Source organism: Alnus glutinosa, chromosome 4 (genome assembly GCF_958979055.1).
Source record: "Alnus glutinosa chromosome 4, dhAlnGlut1.1, whole genome shotgun sequence".
NCBI classification, from domain to species: Eukaryota; Viridiplantae; Streptophyta; class Magnoliopsida; order Fagales; family Betulaceae; genus Alnus; species Alnus glutinosa.
This window is the reverse complement of record NC_084889.1, coordinates 22,823,387-22,847,986: the sequence shown is the minus strand read 5'-3', so window position 1 is coordinate 22,847,986 and position 24,600 is coordinate 22,823,387. Positions and strand designations below refer to the sequence as shown.

The 24,600-nt window shown below is 38.7% G+C and overlaps 1 protein-coding gene across 1 annotated transcript in view; it reads left to right on the top strand.

The window, feature by feature from the left end:
• Positions 1-24,600, top strand: part of LOC133865608 (DENN domain and WD repeat-containing protein SCD1) — a 53,699-nt gene that overhangs the window by 16,863 nt on the left and 12,236 nt on the right. Inside the window, exons 9-21 of the mRNA XM_062302026.1 lie at positions 1,212-1,266; positions 1,364-1,447; positions 6,504-6,699; positions 6,821-6,950; positions 7,044-7,107; positions 7,208-7,252; positions 12,330-12,405; positions 12,543-12,616; positions 12,726-12,776; positions 13,288-13,445; positions 20,663-20,710; positions 22,415-22,472; positions 22,581-22,664. Of these exons, the coding sequence (XP_062158010.1) occupies positions 1,212-1,266; positions 1,364-1,447; positions 6,504-6,699; positions 6,821-6,950; positions 7,044-7,107; positions 7,208-7,252; positions 12,330-12,405; positions 12,543-12,616; positions 12,726-12,776; positions 13,288-13,445; positions 20,663-20,710; positions 22,415-22,472; positions 22,581-22,664 (1,123 nt within the window). The remainder of the gene's footprint in view (positions 1-1,211; positions 1,267-1,363; positions 1,448-6,503; positions 6,700-6,820; positions 6,951-7,043; positions 7,108-7,207; positions 7,253-12,329; positions 12,406-12,542; positions 12,617-12,725; positions 12,777-13,287; positions 13,446-20,662; positions 20,711-22,414; positions 22,473-22,580; positions 22,665-24,600) is intronic.

The window sequence follows — 24,600 nt, the reverse complement described above, 5'->3', positions numbered from 1 at the left end:
TTGTTTTGAGTGACTCTTTTGCATTCCTGTCCTTACAAAATTTTGATATCTAGTATACTTTTATTCTAGAAGGCGCTCTTTGCCTAAGTTTTAGTAGAACAATTATGCTTTATGATAAATAGTTAAGTTTTTGTGGTCGTGATGTAAAGTTTTTCATGCTTAGTTGTTCAATGGAGAAAAAAATTACCTTGATTTTGTTAGATCACCAATTGTTTGAAAAACCTACACTTATGGAAAATGATGGATTTAATACTTTAATTAAAATTCTAACACTGCCCCTCAATAAGTGGGTCTAACATATGGAATATTTAACTGAAGTAGGAGGCCCATTATGGAGTCAAGGTTCAGGCTTTAGACCCATTGCTTTGATCTCATATGGAGTCAAGGTTCAGATTTAAGACCCATTGCTATGATATCATATGAAATCACCAATTGTCCAAAAATTCAAACTGATAGGAAAAAGTGAACTTAATTATTTAATTGAAATTGTATTAGTGATTTTTGTTTCCAGTGGACCTTTTAATTCTTCAAAGCGGTGTTCTATGACAGCCTTTCTATTGTGTGAGTAAAGAGAAACTATATGTTTTCTAAAACTAAAGCTAGCAACCTTATGGCTATGTGCAGCTATTTTGCAAAGAGCTAAACCTCACCCATTTGCATTCTTAGGACATAACCTTTTTGATTACTGGATTTTTGCAATTTTACAGTTAGCATTAGTCTCTTGGATTGTACATCAAGTTGTATTTTTCTGAGTCTTGGCTCAGTCTCTTCAGGAACTTAATCTGTTCTCATTAGTGACTCATACATTTTTTCCTTTGGTAATTATATGATTTGTCTTTTTCAATATTCCTATTTGAGTATGATTTTATCTGATGGATCCTCTAGCCAACTTAGACGCTGACAGATAAAGTTGTGCCCAGCTGAAATTCTGAATCTACAACCAATCCACAGTGTCAATTCTAAATCAGTGCCATATATGTGGTTGTATTTGACATTATAAAGCTGTCCAATGAGTTTTGCTTTCTTTAATATATAATATGCATTCTGCTTACTGTTTGTTTTCTCTATTGAAACTTTACTAAGCATGCTATGTATGACCACTGATCCTTTAATATGTCAATGTGAATTGTTTCATCACGTAAAGAACTGCAATGTTGATAAAATTCAACCGGAAATATCTGATTTAATATACCATGAATACTTATGTGCAGGTTAATATTCCTAAAGTTCTTTGCTTCACTTTTAAGTGGCTACCGCAATTTCATTGTATGAAACTTTTCTTGTATCTTGTAATATGGATTTAATTTTTCAATGTTTCATAAGGTTGATTCCATTTATTTCTTGGTAAAATCTTCTTCATCAGGAAAATACAGCAAGTCATGTCTTCAACACTCAAGCATTTCTAAAGAAGCGCTCTCGGTCAACTAACCAACCACCTGAGCCCATGGTGATGTTATGTCATTCCACTCATCTTTATCTTCCAATTTCCAACTTAATTAGCATTTATGTTAATCATGGGTGATTTTTAAGAAATACTACTACTTTTTTTTTGATAAGTAAGAGAAATTTCATTAAAAGCGCAAAAAGTGATCAAGTACACAAGTAGTATACAAGAACGACAACTAAGAAGAAGGAGAAAATAGTACAAAAAAATCATTAAAACTAATCACTAAAGGGGCAAGGAACGCAGCCATTTAAGAGTACAAAGAATAAAAGAAAAAAGAAATGAGCTCCTCAATGGTTCTTTCTTTGTCCTCGAATTGTCTATCGTTGCATTTTCTCTACAAGCACCATAAAAGGCAACAAGGAACCATCTTCCACACAACCGTACTCCGACTACCCGTCCACCAGTAAGCAAATAGATCAACCACCCGACGAGGCATAACCCAAGATAGATTGAAGCGGCTAAAGATGGCATTCCAAAAAACGCAAGTGACATTACAATGAAGAAGAAGATGATCCATAGACTCTCCATTCTTTTTGCACATACAACATCTATCAATCACAATGACTTGCCTCTTTCTGAGATTGTCCAAAGTAAGGATCTTCCCTAACGCTGCTGCCCAAGCGAAAAAAGGCCACTTTCAAGGGATCCTTGGTACTCCAAATACTTTTCCAAGGGAAATGACTTGTCTCCTTATTGGAAAGAGACTTATAGAAAGATCTAACATCAAACTTCCCTTTGCGAGGAGACAACCAAAGCTTATCTTCCCCATCATGATCTAGACTGATGGAATACAATAAGGTAAAGAAAGAAGCCAAGACGCCCACCTCCCAATCGTGTGCCGCTGAATAAATCTGACATCCCACTGAAAAGATCCGCTCTCCGGAATCAAATGAGCTGCCACGAACGAATTCTTGTCGCAAGCCATGCCATACAAACCTGGGAAAGCTTCCTTGAGGGGTATCTCTCCGCACCACACATCATCCCAGAATCTGATCCTGGATCCATTACCCAAAATAAATCTGGTATGGCTACTAAATAGACTCCACCCCTTCCTAATGTTCTTCCAAAGCCCCACTCTGTGAGACCCATGGGGGTCTAAGGAACACCAACTAGCCCACGAAGAACCATACTATACATCCACAACTAATGTCCACAGAGCCTCTCTCTCATGTGCATAACGCCACAACCACTTCCCTAACAAAGTCTGATTGAAGATCCTCAAATTCCTGATACCCAAACCACCTTCTAAAATAGGGGAACAAACTGTGGACCAGCTAACCAGGTAATATTTGAAATCTACACCTAGACCTACCCACAAGAAATCTTGATCCAGCTTCTCAATACGACTGGCAACACTGGATGGAATAGGGAACAAAGAAAGGAAGTACGTGGGTAAGTTAGATAAAGTACTCTTTATAAGGGTAACTCTACCACCCTTGGACAGATACATTCTCTGCCAACTAGCCAGTTGTCTTTCAATCTTACGAACTACATCATACCAAATGGATTTAGCCTTAAAAGGGGCCCCCAACGGAAGACCGAGATACTTTAAAGGTAGAGAGGAAACACCACACCCCATGATACCCGCCAATTCATCCATATTATCCACATCACCCACAGGAACCAGTATTGACTTGGCCAGATTGATCTTTAAACCTGAAACAGCTTCAAAAGACAAAAATAAAACCCGAAGAAAACGGAGATGATTAGGATTAGCCCCGCAAAAAACTAAAGTATCGTCTGCAAACAATAGATGAGAAATATTAAACACCCTGTTGCTACTAGAACCCACTGAGAAACCTGATAGAAAGCCCCTGTGAATAGAAACAGTGATTCGGGTTGGGCGGTCGGAAAGGGTCCATTGTTATCCCTGAGGGCCGTGGAGGGTGGGGATGGCTTAAATTCTCCGACGAGCTGAGAAACGTTGTAGACTTTTTCTCAGCCTCGGTTGGTGGCGGGCTTGGTTCCTCATCTACATCGGAGAAGAAGGCTGTGAAGGATGTTCGGCCGACTCTGGGATTGGCTCCAAAGTGGACGGGGCCTTCTTTTTCGAAGGTTTTGAGGTCGGATTCAACCACTGCTGTGAAGACGATTCCCATAGTGGGTGATGGTCGTTCCTGGTTAAGGGCTTCGGTGGCGACACCTTGCAAACTTGATCTTCTTCCGGCGGTGTGGCATGCAGAGGCTGTTACGAGATCGGCAGTGGATTGCTTTTCCTTGGAGTCTCACCCGCTGGATCTGTTGGACAAAGACCAGATTGTACGTCCGTAGGGTAAGCGCTCTCATTTGAATTTTGAAAATTCGAGATTGCGGACGTGGCGTAAGTTGGGTCCCGGTTTTTATTTGGCTTTGAGCTGGGCTGTGAGGAGAGTTCTGATCCGGTTTGCCGGGTCGGGGCTGTTTCGAAAACACTTAGGTTTTCGTGTGGCCTGTCTCAAGTGGAAACCTAAAGTTTCCTGCCTGCCGCCTTCGTCTTCGGTGACGACTTCGGAGGTATCCTCTAGGTTGGTTCTGAATCGGCTTCCTCATGGGGGTTTGGAGGTTACAGCGTTGGGAGCCAAAGAGGGCGCGAGTCCAGCTTCATCGGCTTTTGTTGGGGATTCCTCTAGGTCGGAGCCCTCGTCAGCGGCAGATACAGGGGCAATTTCAGGGATGGAGTCTTCTTCCGGGGGTGAGTCGAGCAGTTCCCAGGTGTTTCCGGCGGTTTCTAGCCGGACTCCAGCCTCTAATCTGTTCGGTTTCCCCCCTTCTCCGGCTTCGGATCTGGCTTTTCCGGCGGTTCCTGCTTCTTTTTCTTTTAAGTTCAATCCATTGGGGAAGCTTCAGACTCCTACACCCATTTCTGCCCCTCCGTCTCCCGTTGGAGCAGCTATTTTAGGAGAGAAGCTGCGTTCTCCCCTCCCTGTGGTGGTTTCTAAGCCTTTTCAGTGTTACTACAGGAGGGCGAAAAATCTGAGGGAAGAGCATTCTGTGAAGTGGAATGATGGGCTATTTTCTGACTCACTGGAAGCCGTGAAGATGTCAATTGGCGACGTTGTTAAGAGGGTTTCAGGTGCAGAGCCACCAGCTGAGAAGGCAGCAAAGCCTCCTGCAATGAAGAAATCAGTGACGTCAGTGAATCAGGGCCTTTTTAGGAAGGGGTTTCTCAACCTTCCCCCGATATCAGTCCTTCCCGTGGCGCTTCAGGAGGTCAACAATGGAGGGGTGGTAGGCCCCTCTTCCCCTTCGAGTGGTTGCGTTAATGGTTTCTCCCAATCTCGGAATTGGCCTGTTGGTTTTGATCATAACGGGGGGAGATTGTGGTGTGGGAGGAGGATGAAGATGATTATTGGGATGGTTTGCCTTTAGATTGGGCGATGGATGGGAATTTTGGGGAGGAGGCATTGGCTATTCTGGCTGCCATGGAAGAGGAGTTCCAGTTTTTTGCGCGCCAAAAGTCTAAAGGGAAAAGGGAGCTTCTAAATTTGCATAGTTCCATCAACTATGGTGATGCGAACTATCCCTCTAGGCGTAGGAAAGGCAAGGCACACATATTGTAGGTTTGTTGTGTCTTGAAGGGTAGTGGGTAGTCTTGTTCTTAGTTGGGTTCTTTTGTAGCTTGTTTTGGTTCTTTTGTGTTATGGGGCCTTGGTGTTGCGGGTTTTTTTGGGTTAGCGTTGGTTGTTCCTGTGTATACTTCCTGTGTACTTAGGGGCGCCTTACGCTTTCTTTAATAAAGTTCTTCTTACTTATCAAAAAAAAAAAAAAAAAAAAAAAATAGAAACAGTGAACATCTTACTAAGGGCTTCAATCACAATGACAAACAAGAGAGGTGATAGAGGATCACCCTGTCGAAGTCCGCGAGAACTGCTGAAAAAACAAGACGGGGTGCCATTCACCAAAATAGAGAAACGTGCCGAGGAAATACAATGCGCTATTCACAAACACCATGTCTCTCCAAAACCACATCTTTTCATCATATACAGTAAGAAGTTCTAGTTAACATGATCATAAGCCTTCTCAATATCCAGCTTGCAAATCAACCCTGGTTCACCTGATTTAATACGACTATCCAAACACTCATTAGCAATAAGAACAGAATTAAGAATTTGCCTATCTTTCACAAAGGCATTTTTAGGTTTCAAGATTATCTTTTCCACTACCTTTCTTAGTCTATTAGTAAGAACTTTTGCAATGATCTTGTAAACCCCACTCACAAGACTAATAGGCCGAAAATCTTTAAGATCTGCAGCCCCAGACTTCTTCGGTATTAGAGCAAGAAAAGTGGCGTTACTGCTTTTGACAAACTTGCTATGAGTGTAGAAATCCTGGAATACTCCCATGAGGTCTGACTTAATCACATCCCAACAATCTTGAAAGAACGCTAAGGTAAACCCATCAGGACTTGGGGCCTTATCACAATTCATGCCTTTAACCACCTCTAAGACTTTATTTTCCTCAAAAGGAAGTTTCAAGGAGGAGACCTCAACCACATCCAAAGAGACGAAATCAAGGTTGTCCAACCTAGGCCTCCAAGTGTAAGGTTCTATAAAAAGGGACTCATAAAAATGAGTAACATGGTCCCTAATAACCTGCTGATCGGAAGAAATAGAGCCATTGACTGAGAGAGACTCTATGGCATTGGACCTCCTGTTCGAGTTAGCTATTCGATGAAAAAATTTAGTGCATTTATCCCCCTCTTTAAGCCAAAGAACTCTAGACTTTAGTCTCCAACTAATCTCCTCCTGTAGAATAGAGTTCTCCAGATCTCTGATGACCTCATATTTCCTTATCTTCTCTTCGGGAGTTAAACCACGTTGTTCATCCAACCTATCAAGAGTACATAAATCTTCCATAAGCATATTTTTGCGAACCTCCACATTGCCAAACTCATGTTCGGCAATGTGGTACTGTTGATATTACCATAATCATCGTCATTATCATCTTTAGATTTTTTTATATAATGAGGTGAATGCTCTCTTTCAATTACAGACTCCTTTTATTGAACTTTACTTCTCATACCCCTTGAAAATTTAGTTTTTTTCAACTGTACTTATCTCTTTGTTGGTTTCTACAGATAATACAGTTTCTAGACTCTAATGGTTTCTTGGATTATGTGGAGAGAGGTCTGGGTTCTGGGGAAAATAATCATAATCTCCTTGACAAGTTACAAGATGCAATTGGGAGGGGTCAAAATCCTATTTCAATACTTCCCTCATCTTTAGTAGAGCCTGAGATAATAACAATATCAGATCCTGATGTTGGACTATCAGGTACTTCTTGTCACTTTTTTGTCGAGATTGCCAGTTCTATGCATCAAGCTTTTTATGAAGAGAACGATATTTCAAATTGGAGATAGTAATGTCATTTTCTCATTTTTTGTTGGTTCTTCAGGATCAGGTGCCAAATATACTTATGACAGGTTTCCTTCAAACATTAGACCAGAAGACCAGGAAGAAAAGAGAAGGCAGATTCTTGCAGCAGCAAGTGGAGCTTTTCCATACTCTGGAAAGCATATTCCTAGGTATATATTTATGCTAGACAAGTTTAAAATTTTCTTTATGATCCATACCATTGTATTGTTACTGCTCCGTTAATTCGTCTTTACCTTCATCAGTTCACCTTCTATGCTAGCGGGTATGGATTCCAAAGCAGCAAGCCTCAGTCCAATGGAGAGGGCTGTAAGTTCTTCACACCATCGCCAAGATGCCCCAAGTAATTTACTGTTTGAGCTTTAGAATTTTCCTGAACTAAATTACCAATTATTATTTTTATTCACAGGCAGAAAGGGAGCGCATGGTTTTGGACATAAAAGTTAAGCTGCAGGTGAATTTTTTTTCACTTTTACTTATCTATTTTGTAATGTTTTTGCATATAGTTCTACAGATCTATATGTTCACTTGCATTTGAATGGGAGTTTTTAGATGGACAATATACCCGTACTCGAGTTAATTTAATCTGTGAATGGTTCTTTGAATTGACATTGTATATTGGTTGATTAACATGCAGTGTATTTCGTTGATGTTCCAAATTTGTCTATTTTGAATTGCATATGACCATTGTTTTTTTTGATAAGTAATTGCATATGACCATTGTTAGAAGAGCTTCTTAGGGTTAAAAGAATATGTTGGTGACAGGAATTTGTTACAGGGGTGTTTTGGTCTTTGTATTGAATTTTGCAATATATATATGTATTATGAGGTGAGAGAGGCTACGTAGAAAACATAGTCTCCTCTTCCTCTATTTTCTTCCCATGCAAACCCTGCAACATGGTTAATTACCATATTCATGGTTATTTACAGTAGTGTAAATGAGCATTGCCAAACTAAGGGTTGAACTCTTGAACTAACATGTGATTCTAGGTTCATTTGAGTGTTACAGTTTAATGTATGGGCAGAAAACCAATGGGGCTGTTTGTTAAATAAAATCCTTCCATTTTCAGAATGTTGAAATGGGGAAAATGAAGTGTTAAAAGTAGTACTAGTGTACATGCAGACATCATTTAGCCTTGCACACATTCATCAATATGAGTGTACATCTATAACAAATTTGGATTGGATATTTTCATTTCCATCTAAAACCTTCCATTAGATTTTTGTAGCCTCGAATATAACATTTCCAGCATATTTATGGATACGACTGGCTGTCATTGGTATGGACCCTTGTTGGTTGGATTGGTAACATGATAGAATTGCTGAATCATGTAAACATAATTTTAACTGATTATTTTGATGAAATTTGGGGTAAGACTCCTAACCAAGGAATAGATGTTAAGTTTTTTTTCTTTTTGATAAGTATCGAATTATCATTAAAAGTGAAAAGCATTACTCAAGTATAGAAGGATTATACAGAAGAAAACACCTAGGTAGGAGGAGAGAAAAGAACAAGAAAATTATGAAAACTAAGTTCCCAAGGAGCTACAAATGCAGCTGTCCAAGTAAAAAGAGGAAAAAAGAAAAAAGACTCAAGCTCCGCTGACGATCTCTCACGGTACTCAAAACTTCTGTCATTTCTTTCCTTCCAAAGACATCACAAGAGATAGGAAGCACCATCTTCCACACAACAGTACCTCGAGTTTTCCCATCAATCCACCAACAAGCAAACAAGTTAGCAACATTACTAGGCATCACCCAAGACAGCCCAAAATGATTGAAAAAGGCATTCCATAAGGCGCAAGTGACCTCATAATGAAGGAGAAGATGATTCACGGACTCCCTATTCCTCTTGTACATACAACACCTATCAATCACAATGACATGCTTCTTGAAATTGTCCATAGTAAGGATTTTCTCTAGAGCCGCCAACCAAGCGAAAAAGGCTGTTCAAGGGAATCTTTGTCTTCCGAATACTCTTCCAAGGGAAAGGAGTGACATTGTTACTAGCAATGACACTATAGTAGGAGCTAACATCAAACAACCTGTTTTTGGAGGGGGGGACCACCAAAGCTTGTCTACATCATCTCGTCTCACTCTAACTGAGTACAACAAATTGAAAAACGAGGCAAAGACATCTACCTCCCAATCATAAGCCGCTCTAGCAAAGCTTACGTTCCACTGAAATGAGTCACTAGAATACTCCAAGGGAGCCACTACTGAAGCATCCTGTACATGAGCAATGCCGTGTAAGTCTGGAAAGGCTTCTTTAAGGGCCTTGTCTCCATTTCACAGATCATGCTAAAATCTAACATTGACTCCATCTCCCACATCAAACCTAGTATGACTAGAATAAATCCTCCAACCCGTTATGGTATTCTTCCAAACTCCTACCCCATATGATCCAATTGGCTCGTTAGAACACCACCCACCTCACAAGCTGTCAAATTTGGAGTCCATCACAACTCTCCACCACGCCTCTCTCTCATGCTCATAGTGCCAAAGCCATTTTCTCAGAAGAGCACGGTTGAATTTCAACAATTTTCGAATGCCCAACCCTCCCTTAAAGATTGGAGAGCAAACCTTGGTCCAGTTGACTAAGTGAAGTTTGAGCTCTTCACCAAGATCACTCCATAAGAAATCACGATGAAGCTTCTCTATGCGATTTGCAATACTTGCAGTAAGAGGGTAGAGGGACAAGAAATAAGTAGGCAAATTGGAGAGTGTTGCTCTTTATAAGGGTAACCTTACCACTCTTAGACAAGTACATTCTTCTCCAACTAGCCAAAGGAAGTTCTAACTTTTCAATAATTTTGTCCTAGATAGACTTGGCCTTAAAGGAGACCCCCAGTGAAAGACCAAGATATTTCAAAGGTAAGGAAGAAACCTTGGAACCCAAAATACCAGCCAATTCATCCACATTCTCAACAATACCCATAGGGACCATTTTTGACTTGTCCAGGTTGATCTTCAGTCTAGAGGCAACTTCAAAGCATAAATATAAAGCACGAGGGTCGCAAAGGTGGTCAGGCTTAGCCGCACAAAAAACCAAAGTATCATCTGCAAACAATAAGTGTGAAATGTTAACCACACCCAAAAACCTAGACCCCACAAAAAAGCATGTGAGAAAACCCCCATTAACAGAGGCAGATATCATTCTACTTAAGGCCTCCATCATAATAACTAAAAGATAAGGCGAAAGAGGATCTCCTTGTCTTAGACCACAGGAGCTACTAAAGAAACCAGAAGGGTTGCCATTCACAAAGACTAATAAAAGTGAGTCGAAGAAATACAATATGCTACCCAAGAGTACCCGTTTTCCCCCCAAAACCACACCTCCTTAGCAAATAAAGTAAGAAGTCCCAATTGATGTGATCATAAGCCTTCTCAATATCTAGTTTGCAAATCACCCTTGGTTCACTAGATTTGATTCTACTATCCACATATTCATTAGCAATGTGAACAGATTCTACTATCCAAACGCATTTTGGGGCTTCGAAAAATCTTCTCCATAACCCTTTTCAATTTATTATTAAGAACTTTGGCAATAATCTTATAAACTCCACTAACAACAGCAATAGGCCTAAAGTTCTTAAGCTCAATAGCCTCGAATTTCTTCGGGATGAGAGCAATGAAGGTGGCGTTGAGACTTTTTTCCAAACTTTCTACAAGCGTAGAAGTCATGTAACACCCCCATAATGTCTACCTTAATAACATTCTAGCAAGCTTGAAAGAAAGTCATAGAAAAACCATCAAGCCCAGGCGCCTTGTCACCATTCATACCTTTCACCATCTCAAGAACCTCCTTCTCATCAAACGGGCCCTCTAGCCTAGTGGCTTCCACCATTTCTATGGAATCAAAAGCAAGATCATCTAGCTTAGGCATCTATGGTGGAGCTTCGGAAGTGGCTGATCGATACTTTATATTTTTGGATAGCGCCACACCATAGTTTGAGTGTATTTACTTATGTAGATTTCTTAAATTTATTTTCTGTTCGACTTTGTTAGGGGCTCTCTTGTATACTTCCCGTGTATAAGGGTTGCGCCCCTCTGCGCTTTTTAATAAATTGCTATTACTTATCAAAAAAAAGATCATCTAGCTTAGGCCGCCAGTTGAACTGTTTTGAAAAAAAAAAAATCACAGTATTGCACAATGTGATCCTTGATGGCAGATTGATTAGAAGAGACTGAACCATTTGCAAACAGAGCTTCAATGGAGTTACATCTCCTATTCGAATTGGCCACCCAATGAAAGAACTTTGTGAATTTATCATCCTCTTTAAGCCAAAGGGCCCTAGACTTTTGCCGCCATTAGGGTGACTTTTTCCAATTCATTGATAACCTGGTATTTCCCTAACTTCTCTTCTGCATTTAAAGCTATCACTTTCTCCAACCCATCAAAAATGCACAACTCCATAAGAGAGAATTTATGGGACTCCACTTTGCCAAACACCTGCTCATTCCAGGTTTTTAAATTAGTTTTCAAGGCCTTGAGTTTACTAGCCAAAATGAAGCTAGGAGAGCCTTGAAATTGGTAGGTGGACCACCATCTCCTTACCCTGTCCACAAAGCCTTCCGCCTTAAGCAGCATATTTTCAAACTTAAATGGCTGTTTTCCTCCCTGGGTACCACCACAATAAAGAGAATGGGAAAATGGTCTGAGTACAATCTAAGTAACCCTTTTTGAAATAAAAGGGGGAACTTAGCTTCCCACTCCGAAGAAACAAGAAACCTATCAATTCTTGACCAAGAGGGTTACTCTTTATTCTTGGACCACGTAAAAGTCCCCCCTACAAGGGGAAGGTCCATGAGGCCCTGCTTAAGATAAAATCAGAAAACTGCATCTTGGCGGGACAAAAAGCGCTACACCCGTTCTCTCACTAGGAAAACGGGTGACATTGAAGTCACCTCCAATGCACCATGGCAAATTCCACCAATTCAGCAAACCAGCCAACTCATTCCATAAGAACCTTCTATCGCAATCAAAATTGGGACCATAAACACCTACAAAAGCCCAAGAAAAACCATCTTCAACATTTATGAAGGAGCAAGCAACAAAATATTCCCAACACTCTTCAATCTTCTTCGCCACCCTCCTATCCCACATAACCAAAATACCGCCATAAGATTAATTTTTGAGATACATAGAAGATTAATTTTTGTGATTTTATTGAAATGATCTCCAGCCTCATGGTTGCTACCCCTTCTTTCCTTTCAGAACATTTTTATGGTAAACAAGCTGAGCCTTTGATGCTTTCCTTTCCTTTTCCATTTTCTCATCTTTCATTGTGTGCATTTGTGTGCATGTGCGCGCACCCATGGCTCAAGTGAAACCAATTGTGCATATGAGTCTTAAGTTTACAAACTATAATGTCAGAGCAAAACTGCTAGTGCATCTATATAAGCCTAAAATATATGTTGGTTCGTTTTAATGCCGTTGTTTTGGTGCTGAAATTGTTATAATGGCCTTATTTTGATTGTCCTTTGCACTTTTAGTTTTGAGCAATGTGTTTTTTCTTTTGGTTAAATAGGGTTTGTGGCTGCGTCTTTTGAAATTGGGAGCAACTGATGATCCTCTTTCGTCTTTTGAATATGGCACAATTCTTGGTATGTATCCAGTTCAATTCAACACTTTTTGACATTTAAGGCAAATTATTTTCGTGTATTTCTCAGTAATACAATATGCTTTAACGGTTCAAAGAATCCCACAACAATATCTATTTTTTTTTTTTTGCTTTTTGCAGCTTTGATTGAATCTGATGCAGAGGGGATTGGTGGTAGTGGGTTTGTTGAATGTATAAGGGAGCATATACATTCAGTATGTAGCTCTAGAAGGCATTTACGATTCTCATTGTTGTTATTTCTGTCACTGCTACTTCTAATATTTTGCAGCATAAACTAACTTCACACTGGACTTATGTTCTCAGGGGTGGGACTGTCAATTGACTGAGGAGCAGTTTATTGCAGTGAAAGAATTAGTATGTATATTCTAAGTCAAGCTTTCCAAGAAATTGATCTGGTATAGGAGCAAACATAATTGGTTATAGTTTATAAAAGTTAGAAAGCTCTGTATTGCATTGATTTTGCTTTATGCTTTTATGGGGTTTCATATTAAAGTTTTTCAATTAGTTTTATAAAATCTTCTCAGTATGTCAAGGGGTTTTCAAGTACAAGAAATCAAATTTCTCTTTTCAATGTATTTGTTGGAGTAACTTCATTAAAAGTAAGTATTCTCTTTTCATATGAAAGTTTTTTTTTTTTCTATATAATTTATTACTTAAATGTAAATTGTCAAGAAGTTCACCCAAAGATGCATTATGTGCCACTAATCTCCTTGGCTCGTTTTCCTTTCTTTTTAGACTTGTAGTTGCTTTAATAGACTTTATCTGGAATGTATATATTTATAATGGTAAATCCTCTCCTGGGTTTTTTTCTTTTTTTTTTTTCTTTTTTTTTTCTTTCTAAAATTTAATTACTACATTAATTCAGCTCAAAACAGCAATTACTCGTGCAACATCTCGGAATGATGTGTTGACTGTCAGAGATGCCCTTGAAGTTTCTGCTGAAATGTATAAGAAAGATGCTAATAATGTTTTGGACTACATCCAACGCCATCTTATATCTCTGTCAATTTGGGAGGAGTTACGGTATGTGTTGCAAATCATAATTGAAAAGATTTTATTCATCATACTTACCATCTCTTTTCCATTGCAAAAAGTAGGGGTTTCCATACTAATAAAAACATTGTATTTGCAAAGTCTTCTGCATAATATAATTTTTCCCTTTCTTTACTTTGTATTCAAAACTACAGGTTGATTAAAAATTGTGCAAATAGCTTGATTCCATATCAGCTACACTCTGTTCTTATTCTATATTAACATTTTACATTATGGTTGCTGTTAGTTGAGGTAACTCAGACATGTTATTCTGATGAACATGCTCAGGAGTTTTGGGTAAATGAAATTGAATGTATTATTCGGTGCTTTGTAGTTAATATGAATCTCAATGCAGTCTTGCTTGTCCTCTTTTTCCATCTAATTAAATAGGTTTATGTTCATTCTAGGATAACAAGATGGTTAGAAATCCTTTATTTTTCAAACCAATCGCTCTTTTGATTTTGGAAAGGATAAACAAATTTATACAGGAAATAGGGGGAAACGCAGGCGAATCGAAAACTGTTGTTCCGAGAATGAGACGGGATCAGCCGAAAGGGAATTGCACTGAAAAAATAATAAGCATAACTGAAAGATAAACCAATAAATGCATCATCTGGTATCAATTTAAAAAAGATAAATAGTGCAGAATGTCTGTTAAACAAATAAATGCACATCTGGTATCCAATTAAAAAAGAAAAAAAAAAATGCAGAATGAACGGTAAAACATGAATGGCAAATGCCTAATAGAACCTTGGAATTACATGGACTTGACCTGAGGTTTTTCTCCCTTGTTTTTGAAATGCAGAAACAGATATTTCTGAAGTACTCTGCATCTGAAAGACAATCTATATATTGCAAAGTAATAAAGAAAATATGATGATGTGGCTGGAGTATATCAAGAGTAAATAAGATATATAATAAATGATAAAACAACATGAATGGCAAATGCCTAATAGAACCTTGGAATTACATGGACTTGCCCTGAGGTTTTTCTCCCTTTTTTTTTTGAAATGCAGAAACAGATATTTCTGAAATACTCTGCATCTGAAAGACAATTGATATATTGCCAAGTAATAAAGAAAATATGATGATGTGGATGGAATATATCAAAAGTAAATAAGATATATAATAAGCTTGAAGCTAGAGAGATGGTAGCCTGTTACTGATTAAGCAAGTGGTGGCAGTTCTGTTAATCTTATTATCTTAGCTACTTTTTACTATTTTTTTTTTTATGAGTAAAAATTTCATTAAAAAGGTGTAAAGCGCCCCTAAGTATACAAGAAGTATGCAAGAGCAACTCAGCTAGCCTACATAAAAAAAACCCAAGAAAACTCACAAGGAACTACAAACCCACAACACCCAAAACCCACATGACACCCAAAATACAAAAAAAGCCCCCAACAAACAACATCAAACACCCACGATACAATAAAAACCCCTCAACAAACACCCAAGATACAACAGAACCCCCATAATACAATAAAACCCAAGATACAATAAGTTATAAGTTACATATGTTTGACAGAAAAGATTTAGCAAGCTTTAGTTTTTTTTTTTTTTTTTTTCTTTGGGGGGGGGGGGGGGGGGGGGTTGTACAAAGCTTGGTTTTAGTCATGCATAGATATGGGTCTGACTCGATATGGTTTAGTTTTGGAATCTTGTCTCTCTAATTTGGATTGAAGGGAGTCTTCATGTTGTCCGTTTGACTGAAAGACTTATGCTTTAAAAGCCTTTTTCTTTTTGTCCTCTTATACTTTTTTTTTTTTTTTTTTAAATGGTTATAACATATAATGATTTCTATGTAATTCTGCCTTCTTCAACCATAGGGCAGTGTATTGTATTTATAATGATAAAAGAGAGTTTGTGTTTACAAGATCATCTAATAGAAACCCATCCTTATACAATAGTCCAATACAAGATGAATGAGAAGTAGAATTGTATCATTCATGATTGATACAAGATAGAGTTTAGAGTTCTATCAAGAGTAGTCTTCTTCTTTGGTTGATGCTGAGTGAGATAGAGTTGTATTGTAAGTGGTCTTCTGTTTCAGTTTGATGAAGTTCAACATTATCTGATCTAATACACCCCTTCAAAAGCAACGACAATGAATTGAAATTGAGGTTGGACTTGAGAGTTTTGAACTTTTGTGCAACTAGAGGTTTGGTAAGGATGTCAACGATTTGATCCTTGCCAGAAATGAAACGAACATCAAGTAGATGTAGGGCTATAAATTTGTCATGAACGAAGTGATAGTCGATCTCGATATGCTTTGTTCGAGCATGATAAAGAGGGTTCGACGTGAGGTATGTGGCCCTAATATTATCACAATATAGTGTAGGTATAGGTGGCAAGGTAACCCCAAGTTCACTTAGAAGAGCTTGGATCCAAGTGAGCTTCGCAGATGCATGTGCTAAGGATTTAGTACTGGACAGTGACATTGTGGGTTGCTTTTTTGAACTCCATGACAATAGATTTCTTCCAAGAAGGGTGCAGTAGCCAGAGGAGGAGTGACAATCATCCGGACATCTAGCACAGTCCGAATCGGAGAAAGCAACCAGCTGTCTTGAAGGAGTTTTAGAGATGAAGAAGGTGCAATCACTTGTGTGTTTCAGATAACGCAAGATGCGTTTGACAGCAGCCTAATGTGACTCATTTACTGTACTTCAATAGGTGGTTGGATCAGTGATGGTTGAGCCTTGAAACTTGCTTAAAGTAGATGAGGTAGACATAGGAGAAGAGATCGGCTTGACCATCATAATGTTGGTTTTGGTCAAGAGGTCATGAATGTAGCGCTGCTGTGAAAGGTGGAGGCCATCTTTAGTCCAATGTGCTCCATTGCCTAAGAAGAAGTGCAGGGGGTCGAGATCTTTGATTGCAAACGATTTCTGGAGGTCAGGGATGAGTTGAGAAATGGCATTCTTGCGAGAGCTTGTGATGATGATGTCATCCACATAGATGAGGACATACACGGTCCCACCTTGTTTGCTATATAGAAACAATGAAGAGTTAAGACTTAGATGAAAGAAAATTGAGTTCCAATAACCTATTGCTAAGACGAGAGAACCAAGCCCTTGGTGCTTGTTTGAGTCTGTATAGAGCCTTGTGGAGCTTGCAAATTACATGAGGAGAAGAATGATGAATGAAACGTGGAGGTTTTCCATGTAGACAATTTCAGTAAGGTATCCATGTAGGAAGGCTTTGCTGGCATCGAATAATGTGGAGATTAGGGTACTCATGATCATCTTGTCTTGGTGTTACAAAGTTTGATGATCAGGATTGGGAACGAGAGTAGCAGTCGTGGGATCCGCACTGCACTTTTGTGGCCGAGGATAGGATCCATCTACGAAACGGAAGAGATCGGGACCTTCAAGAAATGGGACAATAGCAACTTTCCAGATTGGATAATTTTCCCTTGTGAGTTTAAGAGTAACATGGTGATGAATATTCTGTAGAGGAGCGGGTCGAGTAGCGGAGGTAGTGGCCATCGAGGTAGGGAAGTAGAAGAAGAAGAAAAATTGGCGTTAGCCTTTGATACCATATAGGATAGATTGATTTCTATGTAATTCTGCCTACTTCAACCATAGGGCAGTGTATTGTATTTATAATGATAAAGAGAGTTTGTGTTTACAAAATCATCTAATAGAAACCTATCAGTATACAATAGTCTAATACAAGATGAATGAGAAGTAGAGTTGTATCATGATTGATACAAGATAGAGTTTTAGAGTTCTATCAAGAGTAGTCTTCTTCTTTGGTTGATGCTTAGAGTGAGATAGAGTTGTATCATAAGTGGTCTTTTGTTTCGGTTTGATGATGTTCAACATTATCTGATCTAATAATGGTAAAGATGGTTGTCAATAAATAACTTTTTAAAAGTTTATACTAAATGCAACCTCTGGCTAAGGCTTTACCCATTGTGTTTGGATTATATGATTCTGAAATTTTTAATGCCACTTTCATTACCCTTATTCCGAAGAAGCTTGGTCAATTGGAGGCAAGGGACTTTAGACCTATCAGCCTGATAGGGAGCGTCTATAAGATCTTGGCAAAAGTTCTAGCGAATAGATTGCAGCCTATAGTGGGAAACCTTATTTCCAATAGCCAGAATGCTTTCATTGGGGGGCGTCATATTCTAGACTCTGTTCTTATAGCTAATGAATGTCTGGACAACAAATTGAGATAAAGAATTCCTAGGGTTTTATGCAAACTTGACTTGGAAAAGGCTTTTGATCATGTTAATTGGGGCTTCCTTTCTATATTCTGTGACGTACGAGTTTTGGCCCTAAATGGAGGAAGTGGATTTCGGCATGTATTTCTACGGCTCGCTTCTCGATCCTGATCAACGGCAGCTTGCATGGCTTCTTCACTAGCTCTCGGGGTCTTCGTCAAGGGGACCCTCTATCTCCGCTTCTCTTTGTTTTAGTCATGTATGCCATTAGTAGGATGCTTTCTAGAGCAAATGGAGGGGGCTTTCTTTCTGGCTTCCAAGTTGACAATCGCAACAACTCCCCCTTGGAGATTTTAAATCTGTTGTCCGTGGATGGTACTGTTACTGATACTCTTATTATGTGTGATGCTGACGTGGATCAAATTCATCTGTGCTTTGAGGCCATCTTGGGTTTAAAGGTTAACCTTAAAAAATCAGAGTTAGTTGCAGTGGGGGAGGTCGCATACATTGAGGGGCTGACGAACATCGTTGGTGTAATATCTCTTCTCTTCCATTGCGTTACTTGGGTCTTCCTTTTGGTACTCTTACTTGGGTCTTCCTTTTGGTACTCCCTTCAAATATAAAGCCATTTGGGATGGGGTAATTGAGAAAATGGAAAAATGGCTGTCGAGTTGGAAGAAGATTTACTTATCCAAGGGAGGACGCCTTACTCTTATCAAGAGTATGCTTTCAAGTATTTCCACTTATTTTCTATCTCTCTTCCCCCTACCAGCTGGCATAGCCAAAAGACTTGAGCGTTTTCAGAGAGATTTTTAGTGGGACAGTTCGGTCAGGGAACACAATTTACATTTGGTAAACTGGAAGACTGTTTGCTCCCCAATTGCAAGAGGGGGCTTAGGCATTGAAAACCTTACTCTGTTTAATAAAGCCCTACTCATTAAATGGCTTTAGAGGTTCGGGAATGAACAAGATTATTTATGGAGGCAGGTTATTGCTTCGAAGTATGGGATCCAGAGAGGGGTGTGGTGCTTCGAGGAAGCGTGAGGTTCTTATAGGGTTAGTATTTGGAGCTCGTAACAAGGAGGATTTGGTTTCAGAGTACATGGATCGCTCCAGTCCACACACCCTTTGGAATTTTAATTTCATGCGAGATGTTCATGATCGGAAAATTGAATCTCTAGATTCTTTTCTTACTCTTTTATTCTCTATGAACCCCCGTTTGGGAGCTACGGATAGCATGGTGTGGACTCCTTCAAGCTGGCATGGTTTTGTAGCAAAAAGCTACTTCACTATGTTAACTTCTCCTAACAGTGAAGAGCCTGGTTTATTCCCCTGGAAAAGCATTTGGAAGTTGAAGGCCTCTCTGCGCATTGATTTCTTCTTATGGGTCAGCTTTGGGTAGAAGCCTCATGGTGGACAATCTTAGAAGGCGGGGGTTTCAACTGATTAATCGATGTTGCCTTTGTAAGAAGGATGAGGAAACTATTAATCATTGTCTTCTCCATTGTGAGTTTTCTGTGGATATCTGGCACTGAGTGCTTATCAGCTTTGGGGTCTCTTGGGTCACACCTGGTAACGTGTCTCAACTGCTCAATTGTTGGAAATTTCATGGGCATGGACATCTTAGAGAAGCTATCTGGAAAGTTATTCCAACCCTCTTAATGTGAAGCATATGGAGAGAAAGAAACTGTCGGATCTTTGAGGATAGTGAGTCCAATGTGCTACTTCTTAAATCATCATTCCTAACATCTCTCCTGGATTGGGCCCTTGCTCATGTTCCTACATTCTCTTCAGGGAATTTGGTAGATCTGATTTGTTTTCTAGATTGTAACAACACCTAGTTCTTGGCGCTCTTGTTTCTCTTGTTTAGCAGCTAGTTCTTTGGTGCTTTTGTTTTCTTGTATACTCTTCATGTACGAGGATTTTCCTCTTTCTTCAATAAAACTTATTATTGTTCATAAAAAAAGAAAGAAATTCTTTGTTTTTGATTTATGTGGCTCCTTCGACTATCTGCTTCTTAACTGTTCATTCATTCTTTTTTTATTTATTTATTTATTTATTTTATTTATTTTTATTTTATTTTTATTTTTTTTTAAAAAAAGCTGTTGATATTCTGAATATTACATTTCTGTCAAGAAGCTATAATTAGATATCATTCGTTTTTAAATTCCAGTAACCTTTTATTTTATTTAGTTAACTTTCTTAGCCTTTTTTTAACTAGCCACTGCCTCAAACTCTAACCACTCTCAAGATTTTCCATTTCCATTTCACCCACTGTTAGTTGATAATAAACACCCTTGATTCTTAAGTCAGTGATTATGCTAGTTGTTCTATAACTGTACAAAAGACTTCTCATACAGAGATGAAGAGGGAGTGGGTGGAGATGTGGGGAGTGTTAGGGGCACTAAATTCATGAATTCACTGCCATGTTCAAGACTTTTATTGGTTCTATATGGTTTTAACATGGTGAGAGAAGCCTCATTTTGTGGTGAGTAGATTCATTATACTCCGGTAGTGGGGAAAGGCTGTGTGGCAATCTTTTGTGTATAATTAACTCCTCAAAGTATTCTTGTTTTTTACTTCTTCCTAATTTGGCTGTTGAACTTGTCTAGGTAAAGAGGATAGTCTCCAGTTAATCTCTGCCGCCCAATGTATTTTTTATTTATAGGATTGATAACGGTCCTCAAAAGATTGAATTTCAACTTCATTTACATTGTTAAAATATTAATTAAATGATAAATTTAACATTATTAGTTTAAGATTTTGAGGAAACTGATTATTTAACATGGTTTTAGAGTATAAGTCTTGAGTTCAAACTTTGACTCCACAATTTATTCCCAGTTTCAGTGAAATATTCTCTGTGTTGGGCTTCTCTTGTTGAGGTAGAGTTTGAGCCACCCGCGAGGAGTGCTAAAATATTAATTTAATAATTAAATTCACTGTTTTATATTAACTTAAGCTTTTAGATTTTTGTGGTCCGATGAGTTTTGTACTAATTTAATTTTGGAATTTTCATGTATTCTTTATGATTTTCTTATAGGTTCTGGGAAGGATACTTTGACTATCTAATGGAGAGGTCTTCAAGCAAGTAAGGATTCCATACTTTTGCCTAGAAAGAAAAAAGGATTTCATGTTATCTTTTTGTTTTGTCCATTTATCCCCCCCCTCCCCCCCTTTTTTTTTTTTTTCTTTTTTCTAATTGAAATTCTAACTTTTACGGTTATGTATAGTTTACTAAAAAGTTGTCTCTTAGCTTCTTTCCCCTTACTTTTTTTTGATAAGTAAGCAGAGAATATTATTAAAAGCGTAAAGGCGCCCCAAAGCATACAGGAAGTATACAACAGGACACCAAAAAGCAAAAGAGGGGAAAGGGAAAAAACACCCGGAAAACCCGAAAGAAAAAACCGGAAAGACCCCTACAAAACAGCCCACAAAACCCCGATACTAATACATCGCAATAGTCCGCTTAGCCTTGCCCCTACTAGAGCCTAACCCTCTAGAATTCCCCTTACTTGACATAAACAGTTTATTATAAATAAATCCCTATTGCAATTACTTGCATTGAGGGTACAATTTGATGCATATTTCTAGCTGTGCATAAAATTAGTATTACTTTTGGGTGGGATTTCGTCAAACAGAGCACATAGAGTAGAATTCTTCACCTCTGGGTTATTTTTAGTTGTCTGTAACTTATTTTGGGCTGGGTTGGTTTGGTTTAGAAAATTTGAGAAAAAATAGAGAAAAATAGTGTATTCGCCAAAAATCCATTTTTATAATGATATGATTTAACCTACTGGATTACAGAGCAAACTGATAATTTCAACTCAATCCACATACATAAGGCCTGTTTGGTAAAGTTTCAAAAAGTATTTTCTGTTTTGGGTCTTGAAAAGTTTTTTCGAAAAAGTGGAAATTAACAAGTGTTGTTTATGGGGCCACATCAGAAAATTTGTTTGGATAACTGACTAGTGTTTTTAAAAAGCAAAAAAATTATAGGTTTTTTTATTTAATTTTTCAGAACATAACAAAGAAGGAAAAATTTTGGGCCTGCTGGGAGGCTGGCCTCCACTAAAACTGAAGTGAGCTAAATAGGATCAAATTTCTCTTCCTCCCTAAATGATGAGGGCACCAGCATGGCATTGCAATATTGAAGATGATCTTTCCTCTTATGACAGGATTTCAAAAATTGTAGGGAGAGAGAAACAAAAGAAAAATGAAAATGACCCTTGGAAATCCAATATGCTGTCTGCAGATTAAAAGAAAAATGAAGAAAAGAAAGGACTTGTGCTAGTCCATTTGACTTTAAAAGTGTGGAAAAATCTTGTTTCTTAAGGGAGCCAACCTAACATGACCAAGGTCAGTTGTATCAGTTTGGATGTGGTTTGAACTGAAACTTAGTCCAGTTATCTTGATGGATCATCCAATTATGATCCCTATGTGGTATAGTATTGTTATAAATGTCCAATTTATGAATCTGCAACTGATATAGAAACAGCAAAAAAAAAAAAAAAAATTGGTGGCAAGGCGTGTCTAATGTGGAAGATATATTATCATCCTATGCAGTCTTTCTTTTCATAATCTACCTTGCCTAAGATATAGCTGTAGTCAATATACATCCTCTCAAGACAGATGGAAATAGAACGACTAAAAATCTAAATACAATGAGACACCCCCCCCCCCCCTCCCCCACCTCCCTCTCCTCCCTTTTCAAAGTTTTGTTTGAATTAAACCATGTAAAGTGTTTGTGTGAGAAGTAATTCCTCTTTATTGTTCTTATCTGATTTTATGTCAGTTCGGCGAATTATGCATCTTTGGTGACAGCACAGCTAATTCTGGTGGCATCACACATGGTAGTGCATCTTCTGTTTTATTTATTTCGTTTTTCCTACCCTCACTCATGTAACTTATACAGTTCTTCATTCTATTGAGTTCTGAATTTGTTTTATTTCTTCATAAAGGCTGGCTTGGGACTTCCTGATACTGATGCTTGGTACATGATTGAAACAATAGCAGAGAAGAACAGCATTGGCTATAAGCAGTTTGTAAGTTACTATTTTTTCCCATTTTTTTTCTTTTGGAGTGGTTGATTATTTTTGAATTTTAATATCTCTGATTTATGGTGGCATACCAATCGCATTTTTGCTTAGCTTATCTGTGTTTGTGATCAGGTATTATGGTGGCCAGACACCTTTATGTTCTTGGGATTTCTTGTCTTGCATGTTATTATTATTTTCGATGTTCTTAATGTTTATTCTTGATGTACTACTTTTGTCCTTTTAGTTTTGGGGTTGCATAAATATTAGAATAGCTATTCAACGAATTAATGTGTGGGGTTTGACCCAGACAATTCAATTATATAAGAAGATAAAAAGTTTCTGCAGAAAAAATGGATATGGTGTAGGGAATATCTGGAAATGCAACGTATTATGTTGAAGATGGAAACTATTGACATACTAAAGCTTTCAACTTTTTAGTCAGCACATAACTTGGCCGTCCTTGAAAATCATAAGACTCCCACCAATGTTGCACAAGATCTACAAAGCCATCGGATTTGAGCCACATGTTTTCAAATTTGAAGTATCCTTTCCTTTCTCTTTGCACTCCACAATCCAACATCAAAGGAAAATGGTCCGATAAAAGTCTAGGCAGACGACTTTGTGACACCTCAGGGAAATGTTCTTCCCACTCCGGAGATAACAGAAACCTATCAATTTTAGACCATACCTGATTATTGGACCAAGTGAACTGCCCACCTTGGAGAGGAATATCCACCAAACTCTGCCCATGAATGAACTCCGAGAACTCTTCCATAGCAGCAGAAAAAGCACCAACTCCGGAACGTTCACTTGGAAACCGCACCACTTTGAAATCTCCCCCAAAACACCACGGCCTATCCCATCAACTCATCAATCCAGCCATCTCATAACTGGATTTGGAGAAAGCTTATGATCACGTGAATTGGGATTTCCTTCTTTACATGCTTCAGAGATGTGGGTTTGGGGAGAGGTGGAGGGAATGGATTAAATGTTGCATTTCCACAGTAAAATTTTCCATCTTGGTTAATGGTACCCCTTCTGGTTTCTTTCAGAGCTCGCGGGGGATTAGGCAAGGTGTTCCTCTTTCTCCTTTGTTGTTTGTGGTGGTTATGGAGGCGCTTAGCAGGATGTTGTATGAGTCTATGCGTCAAGGCTTGCTGTCAGGCTTCTCAGTGGGCATTACGGGTAATGAACCTTTAGTGGTGAATCACTTATTGTTTGCGGATGATACCTTAATTTTTTGTGGAGCACAGGCCGAGCACGTTCAAAATTTAAGGTGTACCTTCTTATGTTCGGATGATACCTTAATTTTTTGTGGAGCACAGGCCGAGCATGTTCGAAATTTGAGGTGTACTTTCTTATGTTTTGAAGCGGTGTCAGGGTTGAGGATCAATTTAGGCAAATCCGAATTGGTCCCTATTGGCGAGGTGGAAGATGTGGAGTCTTTGGCGCACATTCTGGGGTGTAGAATTGGGTCTCTGCCGATGACTTATTTGGGTATGCCGTTGGGGGCGTCTTTCAAATCTGTTTCTATTTGGAACGAGGTTATCGAGAAGGTGGATCAAAGGCTGGCTAGTTGGAAGAAACTTTATTTATCCAAGGGTGGTAGGGTGACGTTGATCCATAGTACTCTTTCCAGCATTCCTTCTTATTATTTATCTCTGTTCCCTATTCCTGTGAGTGTAGCTAAAAAACTGGAGCGGCTTCAAAGGAATTTTCTCTGGAACGGTATGGGTGATGAGACTAAATTTCATTTAGTCAATTGGCATCGTATTTGTTCTCCAATCAAGGCTGGTGGTCTGGGAGTTCGTAATGTTATTAATTTTAATCAAGCCTTATTGGGGAAGTGGATCTGGAGGTTTTCTCAGGACTGTGATGCTTTGTGGAGATCGGTGATTGAGGTGAAGTATGGGAGTGTGAGGGGAGGTTGGTGTTCTTTACC